At 38.9% G+C, this 11,769-nt stretch overlaps 1 protein-coding gene across 1 annotated transcript; it reads right to left on the bottom strand.

Moving 5' to 3' along the window:
- Positions 1-3,013: 3,013 nt before the first annotated feature.
- Positions 3,014-7,524, bottom strand: LOC149471054 (claudin-3-like). Its single transcript, XM_089657191.1, has one exon. It carries the CDS (start codon positions 7,096-7,098, stop codon positions 6,454-6,456), a length of 645 nt encoding a protein of 214 aa, XP_089513317.1. The 5' UTR covers positions 7,099-7,524; the 3' UTR covers positions 3,014-6,453.
- Positions 7,525-11,769: the final 4,245 nt, after the last annotated feature.

Genomic DNA, 11,769 nt, shown 5'->3' on the forward strand with positions numbered 1-11,769 from the left:
AATCCCATTTTCCTGGAATTAAGAATTGTGTAAATTGTCTGCAGATCAGACAGAGATTCATGCAGATTTTTAAGCAAATCAGAAATAGGCAAATATATAATTCATCTGATGCAGTCATCACTATTGGTAGACTTTAACTCATTGCCTTCTAATATCTCCTGGAGAATCCAGCCATCTCCCTGTCATCGTTCCTCACTCTTCCTGCACATTTTTAAGTGCTTCTCTTCTTCTGCTGCATTCTCTATGATACATAAAATAAATGCAATAAAAAATTATCAATTCAGTGGAAAGAGTAGGATTCCATTTATAAAGCAGTATAAACCTGGGAACTTAAACAAAAAAATAAATAAAAGTCAGCAGCTACAAATACTGTAGCTGCTGACTTTTAATAAACACATGGGATACAACGCTACTCTCATTTGGGCCAGTTCTCTGCTGATCTTCGGGTCCTCGGTGCTGCCATCTTGGATGTGGGAAGCTGGACGTGAATTCCTGGGGCTTCACAGCTGGCTCCCTACTGTGCATGCACAAGTCGTGCTGTGCTTTGTCAATGGACCCCCAATCTACTGGCTCCTGGGATGTGTCCCTGGAGGTTGTATTCAGGCGAGGGCCAAAGTAGGATCGGGTGTCTGTCAGAACAGGTACCTGTTCCCTAAAAAATAAATTCCAAAAATGTTGGGGGGGGGGGGGAGGGTCAAGATTACAAAAAAAGTGTAACTTCCCTTTTAAAGTGAAGTTCCAAATAAAGCACAAAGCTCTCATTGCCAGTGCCTCTTCTGGACACAAGAACATAGTAGCAAGTTTAAAACTGAACTACAAGCAAAAAGACACAAATTGGGGCAGTTAATAATTTTGTTTTGTCATATTTGTTATGTCAGATTGATTCATTTTTGGAATTTGTTTTGTATATTCAGATTTCATATACTGTACAGTATGTGTTATTTTCAAATCAAAATTCGAATTTCAGAAGACGGCTATATTCGTTCTATTCTATTTTATTTTTTCTATCCTATTTTATTTGATTCTATTCTATTCTTTTCTATAAAGCAGCCTAAATAGGAATCCTCTTATTTCACTTTTATACCTTACTGTATTTATTTCAATATGTTTCTTTTTCAATTCACTTTCGAATTCAGATGATTTGTTTTGTTATCATTTATTTTGGATTTGTTGAAATTCCTTACTATTCTGATTCGTAAGTTGAGATACATCCGAAAAACAAAAATTTTGTTTGAATTTCTATTTGTAACAAAACAAATCTCACATGTCTTTAAGGCACCATACTAATAGAAGGAGAGAACAGAGTGATAGAGAGCTAAGCTCTTTAGTGTTCTGCTTCTCCTTTTACTCTTCAGTCAAAGACTAGGAGGAGGACATGCCCTGTAAGTGTTACTTATAGCTTTCCCCACTATTTACCCCCCCCCCCACCTTTGCCCCATCCTCATCCATATTGCTAGAACACACCAAAACAAAAAAAAAACTAAAATTATATGCATACCTTTTTCCAGGTCCCGTGAGTCTAAAGTAGGGGTGGGGTGGGAAGAGACCTTGGGATCACTGTAAGTCGTTGAATGACACTTTATTGAATGACAGAGGGGCAGCAATGGAATGTGCAGCAACTCTAAATCGGAGAGTCTGCTAGTGACTGCTCTGAAGATTGGATGCCATGTATTCTTGTTTTTTTGGGGGTTTTTTTCATCCGACGATGGGGACTGAAATTTAACATATTTTATCTCAGTTAGAATTAGGCTTTAACTGCAGCAAAGAAAATTAGGTCTACTGCCCTGCCAGATGTCGCAACAGTTTGAGGTGTGGTAGAGCTATGTAAATTTTAAATCTTGATGGACAGAAACACAAATCCTTCTACAGGTAAAACTGCAAAAGTGTGTACAACAGCAAGAGATTCATGGGAAAGCAGGTCACTTCCCCGAGCTATGGCTACTTCTTTCAGCAATGATCCACTCACATTCTCTGCTTTATCCTGACTACTAGTATTCATTGCAAAATAAATGAAATAACAGAAGCTTGGACACAAGGAGGGGGTCCGGGTCTGAAGTTTACATTGGGGCTTTGACCTGTAAAGCTATGCCATTGGAATGAGAAAACAATGGAGCTTCTTCTTAACATGCCTGGATGTTTTAAAACTAAACACAGATTCATGTCACCTCCCATTTCAGCTCAATAAATTAGGCTGTAAGGGGGGTAAAACTGTAGAATGACCTGCCATAGTAGGTTGTATTGTTCATTTTATTCACAGAACCTCTTTCTTTTGTTGCATATTCGTTATAATTATTATAAGTTAAAGATAGTTCCTAGATTAAAATATGCATCCTTTTTCAGATTGCCATTCTTGTGGACAGCAAAGAATTTTAATGTGTGTTTGCAAGGTTTTATTTATTTCAGTTACTTATTGCTCCATCAATTTATGCAATGCTTTACACATATATTGTACATTCACATCAGTCCCCACTAGGGGCGGACTGACAACTCATGGGGCCCCCGGACAATAGGGGATCAAGGGGCCCGTGTCATCGCCCACACTCAAACCACACCCAAAAAAGCCTATGAAAGGTACCAGGGGCATCTTATGGGACCCCTTACTGACCCTGGGCCCTCGGGCAGTGCCCGTGTTTCCGAATGGTCAGTCCGCCCCTGGTCCCCACCATCAAGGAGCTTACAGTCCAAGCTCCCTAACTCACATTCATACATACACACATTGGGGCCAATTTAGAAAGGAGCCAATTAATCTACCAGCATGTCTTTGCATTGTGGGAGGAAACTGGAGTATCTGGAGGAAACCCACTGAGGCACGGGGAGAACATGCAAACTCCGTGTAGGTAGTGCCTTGGTTGGGATTTGAACCAACTACCCTAATGCTGCTAGGCAAAAGTGCTAACCACTTAGTCACTGTGCTGCCCCGACTTTTTATAGTTTTTTAATTTATAGTATTTAATTATGTTGAAAACGTCTATGGAGAGAAGCATAAAATTATACATAAAAGAACAGTCAAAAACATGATAAAAGAGCATATTTTACTAAAAGGTTTGTTGCCACAAACAAAGATAGTGTATACAAAGTGGTGGTTAGTACTTCTAACCAGCATTAGATTACAAAGTGAATTCCGACAAATACAGCTGTAAAGTTTTTTTATAAAACACATTTTAATAGGCTTTCTATATCAATGCAGTTCTCGATGGGAAAGTGTGAAGTCACAGGGAGTCAGTTGAGCAACATTTTGTTTGTCTATTATCCATTCAGTGCCACACATGCTAGTGCAAAGACCAGGACTGCTGTAAAGCAGGACATAAGAAGTCCTTGAATTTCTATGGATAACTATAAAACACTTAATTTACTTTACAGTGAAAAACAGGGACTAGTAGACCTGAACAAGGCTCAGGCTTTCCAAATGAATGCACAATTAATATACATGGAACAGGTGTTGCCTTTAGGGCTTATGATCACATGTCATGTATCCTTGTTCTGGCAAACACAAAAAAGAATAAGGCCTCATGCACATAGGGTGTTTTTGCAGCCACTTTCAGGGGCATCAGACTTTTTTTACTGCTTCTGAACGGTCCTCTATGTTATCCTATGTGTCCAAGCACACATAGACTTTTAGAAGCTTTTAGTAGCAGTAGCGTTTACCAGCAGGAAGAAAAACTCAGGGCCAATGCATCCAGGAGCAGCAGCTTTTTGGCAGAAAAAACGCTTGACGTGGCTAAATGCTTCTAAACGTTAGTCGCTTTAGCGCTTGAGCGTTAATTCATTTCAACGGCTAGAATAAATTACCATTCTGGCCAGTGAATGAATTAACGCCCAAGCGCCTAACACTTGTAAAAGCGTTAGATACTTTTACCAGCGACAGGCGTTTTTTCTTCAAAAATACTGCTGCCAGAGGATAGTTTTTTTTTTAACGTCCTATGTGCATGAGACCTAAGGCAGCATTTTCAATGGCCTACTTACTGTGATGATATTTTGCAGTATACTGACAATTTTCATTACTGAAAGGATTATTGTGATATTGTGGATATTATGGGGCTTATTCTAGTTCCTGATCGCGTCTGGGGTCCAAAAAAGACTGCCAGTATTTGGTGCACCCTGTGCTTGCCATTTTCCTATGACTGTTAACCACATGGAAGCTTTACTTTTATAGCTATGCTACGATACCCTCTAATTATGACCTATTACATCTTCACAATGCTAATACAATATATTTTTCACATGACCACAAATTTTACAATCAGTATAGGATATTATGAATCACAAGTCACAATAAGGTCTGCTTTTATTAGTATGCAGTTACAAGGATTATGATGGAGTATCCTTTAGCAATCAATCTCTATTAGATTTAATTAGACTTGTATCAAATGCTTTACTGAAAAGCAAGTCTGCAAGTCCGCTATAGTAATAATATACCTTTATTAGGTGTTGGGGACAGTAAGTGGACCACAGACTGATAATTCTAACAGGACAAAGCAAACCACTGCACTTCAACCAGACCAGTACACATACATCAACACTACATAAATAAAATGCAAATATTGAAATCCCTTTTGTAAACCCACCATTTAAGATAGCACTGTAGACTTGCCAAACCTGTTGGAGACTAATGTCTCATTGTAACTGAATATTCCACATGCTTTTAACACAACTGCAGCAAACACCCTAGCAGTCAGTTAATGGAGGAACTTAATGCCACACATAAATTACTATGTCCTTTCAAAATAGCCAGTCACTTGGCATAATGGTAGGTCACCCTGGCAGTGAAAAGATTGAAAGCTGTTAAACTTTACTAACAGTTTGAAACTTTTTTTTCTCTTTTATTAGGGAGTGCATATTAATGTGTCACCGGTTCATTTATTGACGGAAAAAAAGGCTGTAATTCATTAACAGGAATCCTATTGATGTGCCACACAGCCTGCTAAAAGAGTCAGCCCGTGTTGTAATAAAACCTGGGAAAAGGGTAGAGAGAATGGGTAGGCAATAAATGTAAAAAAAAGATAATTAATGCCTAAGAGTAAATGTTTTCTTGGTGACAAAAGATGTGCAGTAAAACAAACTGAAACTTAGGAATTTTTTTTCAGGGTGGGAAGAATAACAAATGCTCCATTTATTAATGTACGATCAAACTGTATCAGTAAAAATCTTAAAAAGCACTAAAATAATCATGCATATTTTTAGCATTCTTTAAAAAAATAGTTTGGAAAACCTGGATCCATAAGATGGTGTTATAGGTTCTTGAGAACATGTAATTTTCATAAACTGCCATTGTTTAGTAGCTTTGGTTTCTGTATCCTGGGAAGGTGTTCTTGCCTTCTACAATTACATTTCTGCAGGCTATTGTAGAAACCCCTACAGCTGCAGTCACAGATAGGAGAGTGTGCATTGCTATTAATACCCCAAAGTAGCCTAGGAAAAAAGTAGAAGTATATAACAAATTCAGCAGATACTCAAGTAGGTTATTTCCTGTACAGCAAGGCAACATTTTTGTCTTTGATACCTTTATCAAGTCCTAAATGAGGTTCCTTGCACTGGGTGAATAAACTCACTTGAATGGATTCCTGGCATAGTGCTCTTTTCATCCTTTACTTTAGAACTACTTTAGAGACTGCAAATGTTGATGGTTTATTAATGGTAGAAGGGAAAAGAACATCTACCAGTCACATAGGCTAACTTATCAACAATGGATCAAGGAAATGGAGCTATTACCCATAGAAACCAATCACATTTTATGGCTTGTTTTCAAGTTTAGAATCAAGCTTTAAACCTGATTGGTTGGTATGGTTAACAAAATAAATTTGTTCCAGTTGTCATAAATAACTCTTATTAGCTATGAGACATAGAATAGATTAAATTGTACATTTTAATTTGTTGATGTCTGATAAATATGGTGCACGCTATATTCCAGAAATATTGAACAATTTATTTGGCTCTCAAATATTACGGTAATATACAAAGCCATGCACTGTTCTTCCCTTGTGAGAACAACGCTTTCTTCATCTAGTGTTTTCTAAATTTTAAGAAACAGCAAGCATGTAAGGTTCCCCAGTAGGTAATGGTGCTGTAACAAACAACAGTGCATTGTTCTGTTAGTAGACAGTTCACTCGGCAGTTTGGGATATAAAGAGTTATATTACTTAGGCCACCTCATCATTGCCAAGAAGACTTGCCCCTCCCAGTTCAAGAATATTCACCCAATGCCACGACAATAGAAAGCATCCATTCATGTCTCTTGTAGATTCACGTACACAAAGTCAGAACCAATGCTGTATATGTATATTATGTGTTATATAAAAAATGTACTATTAATAACAGCATTTAGAAGAAGGTTTATAAAAGTCTATGTGTCAGTGATGTCTACTTCCCACTCCTCTCCATAAGAAAGTCACCTGCTCATTCTTGCCACTTGATACAAGAGTCTTCCATGTCCATTTATCACCTCTTGTTTCCTCTTCAGACATAGTCTTTTCTGTCATATCCAGGATTTGTTGATCGGGCCGCTGAATATGCCACTCTGGATGCAGGGTACTTCTCCTGTTTTGGTGGGCAAGTGCAGCACAGCATAGCACCCCCAAGCATTAGAAGAGCAGAAGCTGCCCACCCAATGTACATGGAGGCACCCAGCTCCCTCTTTTGAGCATCCACAACTAGAGGGTTGTAGAAATCACGAATTACTGTGTTTGCTGACCAGGATACGGGGATAAGTGTCATGAGCCCCGAAAGAATAAAGATGACCCCAGAGACAATCATGATCTTGGCCTTTGCTGACTCATCTTGAACACAGTTGGTGCACTTTGCTCCAATGATGGAGATCAGGATCCCGATGACTGCAATGACAATGGAGATAACTATTAAAGCACGAGCAGCTTGAAGATCTTGTGGAAGAGCCAGTAGAGAGTCGTAGACTTTACACTGCATCTGCCCTGTGCTCTGAACTACACAGTTCATCCAAAGTCCTTCCCAGATAATCTGAGCCACCACAATATTATTTCCGATAAAAGCAGTCACCCTCCACATAGGGAGAGCACAAGAAACGACAGCACCAAGCCAGCCGAGCACGGACAGGGCCACACCCAAGATCTCAAGTCCCATAGACATGATGCTAATCCAGATGTATCAAACACACAAAAGAGTGAGCAGTATTTGTGCACTGAGCTTTTAGTCTCCTTAGGAAATTCCTGCTGTGGTGACTGCTTTTTATTTGCTTGTACTAAGAGGAGGACTCACCACAGAAAATGTCCTGGAGTTTTGTCTTGGTCAATGACTTGCCTCTGTTTCTTCCCAGTGCAAAGCTCCTGTGCAAGTTTCTTCCACAACCTTCTGATTTGGCTGGGAGCAATGTTTTGGCTTTCCAGTACCTCTTGGTGCTCTCGCTTGATCAGCTTTGTCTCTGGCTGAAAGCTCTCTCTGGATGATTGCCCAGGTCAGCCCTGTAAGTACAATAGAGTCAAGATAAAAGCTGGTATTTTTTCTTTTCCAGGGCTTAGTCACTAGCTCCGTGAGACAGGCAGGTGTGTAACGGATCCTTGTACCTGTCCTTTATATCAGCATCAGGTGCAGCTGATGTCACAGCTCTCAGAGGGGGAGGGAATCTTAAAGAAGCAGAGACACTGAAAACAAAGCTCAACACATTCTAATAAGATCATCAGCACGTTTAGCAATGTGCACATAAATGAAACAATTTGCCAATTCAAAAGATCAAATATCAACGTCATTTATTAGCTGTCACATAGAAGGGGTCAATATTCAAAATATTGCACAACTGTGGTCTTTCACAACCAGTACTTGCACATTAAACTCTATGTTGAAAAATGTAGGAGAACTTATTCGTTCTGTCTCACTTTTGTTACAAAATTGTGGAAAGATTTGGGATCTCAGAAAACACAAGCTGGAACTTCTGCTTATAGTAATATATATATGTGTGTGTGTGTATGTATATATATATATATGTGTATATCATTATATATGTGTGTGTGTATATATATATATATATATATATATACACACATATATTATTATTATACAGTATTTATAAAGCGCCAATAGTTCGCTCAGCGCTGTACATTACAATGGGGGACAGAACAATAACAATACAATACAATGCAAAACATGAGGGATCGAGGGCCTGCTCTTTCGAACTATATATATATATATATATATATATATATATATATATATATATATATATGTATATATGTGTGTATATATATATTTATATATATATATATATGTATTTATGTGTGTATATATGTGTGTATATATATATATATATATATATATATATACATATATATATATATATGTGTGTGTGTGTATATATATATATATATATACAGTTGCAAGAAAAAGTATGTGAACCCCTTGGGATTACGTGGAGTTTTGCATGAATTGGGCATAAAATGTGCTCTGAACGTCATCTAAGTCACAACAATAGAAGAACACAGTCTGCTGAACATAATACTACACAAACATTAGATGTTGCCATGCTTTAATTGCACATAACATGTAAACATTCACAGTGCAGGGAGGAAAAAGTATGTGAACCTTTGGACTTAATAACTGGTTGACCCTCCTTTGGCAGCAATAACCTCAACCAAACGTTTCCTGTAGTTGCAGATCAGACCTGCACAACGATCTGGAGTCATTTTGGACCACTCCTCTTCACAAAACTGTTTCAGTGTAGCAATATTCTTGGGATGTCTGGTGTGAATCGCTCTCTTAAGGTCATGCCACAGCATTTCAATCGGGGTTGAGGTCAGGACTCTGACTGGGCCACTCCAGAAGGCGTATTCTGTGCTGTTGCAGCCATTGTTTTGTTGAATTACTTGTATGCTTTGGGTCATTGTCCTGTTGCATCACCCATCCTCTGCGGAGCTTCAGTTAGCGGACAGATGGTCGTACGTTTTATGTCTTGATAAACTCTGGAATTCATTTTCCCATCAATGACAACAATCCGTCCAGGCCCTGAGGCAGCAAAGCAGCCCCAAACCATGCTGCTCCCTCCGCCATGTTTTACAGTGGGGATGAGGTTTTGATGTTGATGTGCTGTGCCTTTTTTTCTCCACACATAGTGTTGTGTGTTCTTCCCAAACAACTCAATCTTGGTTTCATCTGTCCACAGTATATTTTGCCAGTAGTGCTGTGGAACATCCAGGTGCTCTTTTGCAAACTTCAAACGTGCTGCAATATTCTTTTTGGACAGCAATGGCTTCCTCCGTGGTGTCCTCCCATGTACTCCATTCTTGTTTCATGTTTTCCTTATTGTAGATGTGTCAACAAAAATGTTAGCATGTGCCAGAGATTTCTGTAGGTCTTTAGCTGACACTCTGGGATTCTTCTTTACCTTTATCTTCTTTAATGCTTTCATGCAGCATTCTGCGCTGTGTTCTTGCAGTCATTTTTACAGGACGACCACACCTAGGGAGAGTAGCAACAGTGCTAAACTTTCTCCATTTGTAGACAGTCTGTCTTACCGTGGACACATGAACATCAAGGCTTTTGGAGATTTTTTGTAACCCTTTCCAGCTTCATGCAAGTCAACAATTCTTGATCGTAGGTCTTCTGAGAGCTCTTTTCTGCGAGGCATGGTTCACATCAGACAGTGCTTCTTGAAACCAGTAAACACAAAACAGGTGTGTGTTTTTTAAGGGCAGGACAGCTGTCAGCAACACATCCAATATCATCACACTGATTGGAGTCAAGGTTGGCTCACTCCTGGCTCCAATTAGCTCTGGGAGAAGTCATTAAGCTAGGGCCTCACATACTTTTTCCTCCCTGCACTCTGAATGTTTACATGTTATGTGCAATTAAAGCATGGCAACATCTAATGTTTGTGTAGTATTATGTTCAGCAGACTGTGTTCTTCTATTGTTGTGACTTAGATGACATTCAGAGCACATTTTATGCCCAATTCATGCAAAACTCCACGTAATCCCAAGGGGTTCACATACTTTTTCTTGCAACTGTATATGTGTGTGTGTATATATATATATATATATAATATATATATAGATATATATCGGAAGCTCCAAGGAGCAGGGCCCTGCTAGCCCTCTTGTATTGAACTGTATTGTTATATTGTAAAGCGCTGAGCAAACTGTTGGTGCTATATAAATCCTGTATAATAATTTTATATATATATATATATATATATATATATATGTATATATATATATATATATATATATATATTTAATACAATGCCACGCAGTACAAATGTGCAAGTATGACTTTATGCATTATACTATCATAAAACCAACTCAATATTATAAAACATTAATAAATCAAAATAAATTATGTATTAATAACAGTGAAAAGGTCCCAGTCAGTAATAGAATAAAAGTCCCAAATGTCCATGTATTCATGCAGACATGAGTATTTGTGTTTAAATATAAATTGAACATATGAGTATTTGTGTTATTGATATCTTTTCTTACTCCCACTGTTCTAATCTTCCAAAATGTACTTTGACCACATGAAGTTTTTCCTTTACCATCATCTATATGCTCTCACCTTATGTTTAGACCTCAGAAGTAGGCCTCATGCACTTGCCCTTTAAAATGGAAGTAAAGTCCACTTTGTAGGTTGTACCTACAGGTAAACCTATAATAAGGCTTACCTGTAGGTACAGTGAATATCTCCTAAACTTGCACCGTTTTGGAGATTTTCACACAGCATACAGCCGGTGATGTTACCGATGCGTGTGCTCTGAAGGGACGGCACAGCGCTCTGGACTTTCAGAGCTCTGTGACACAGCCGACGACTCTCACCCGCATGTGCGGGAGTGATGTCATCGTGGCTCCGGCCATTCATACTGCATAAGCCCACAAACCCGAAAGGAAGACTGTGTGAAGATGGTCTCGCAGGGGAGCCAAGACAGTGTGGTGCTGGAGGGTTTTGTGTGCAGTATTTGTTTTTTGGGCAGTTTACTACCGCTTTAAGTGGGGTCTCCTATGCCAAAGTTCTAATATCTTCCTCCAGCTTACTGGTACTGGAGCTTATAGTAATATGCAATCTTTTTTTACACTAAATAAAGACAAAGTAAAATAAATGAGGATCAGATTTGATTTGTTTGTAAAATGTGCTAATTATAACATTATGTGGTATATGTTTTCACACAAGCTTTACATGGTTTTCATGCAAGATTCACATTTTGGATTCAGTTTGAAAAAAATTGTGAATCTTGGGTGAAAGTTGTGTGAAAAAATGTATAAACTGCCTGTGTGGGTTTTCTCCAGGTACTCCAGTTTCCTCCCACACTCCAAAGACATGCTGGTAGGTTAATTGGATCCTGTTTAAATCAGCTCTAGTATGTGTATGTATGAATGTACCTGTAATAAATAAATAAATAAATAAAATAGACTGTGTTATTTCAACCTCCTCACAACAAGTCATTGTAGCAAAACAGCCAGTCAACTACCCGTTCTTAATTAATGTGTTAAAGTGTCCTTGAGTTTGCTGCACATGTGTGTGCCAGTCGTATTCACACTGACTCTAATCACACTGTCATTGGAAAGCACAGATCACTGGCAAAACCTAAAGAGCCAATCAGAGTGGCTCTGTGCCATGTAATCACTGCGTACCAATCACAGTATCAACCACCTCCCGTCCCGCCATTGTATATAAACGGCCGGATGATGGCAGTGCAGGGGCGGGTGGCTGTTTATAAACGGCCTCCCTGCCCCCTGCTTGTGCGCGCTCCCTGGGAGTGTGCAGCACTGCAATCCGGTGCCCGCTGTGTCCTCCGGACACAGTGGAACATCGATCATC

The sequence above is a fragment of the Staurois parvus genome, unplaced genomic scaffold (genome assembly GCF_062004578.1).
Source record: "Staurois parvus isolate SC_StPar_1 unplaced genomic scaffold, SC_StPar_1.0 ptg000029l, whole genome shotgun sequence".
NCBI classification, from domain to species: domain Eukaryota; kingdom Metazoa; phylum Chordata; class Amphibia; order Anura; family Ranidae; genus Staurois; species Staurois parvus.

Coding starts and splice junctions, on each gene's coding strand:
- LOC149471054 (XM_089657191.1), bottom strand. CDS start 7,098: ATGTCTATGGGACTTGAGATCTTGGGTGTGGCCCTGTCCGTGCTCGGC.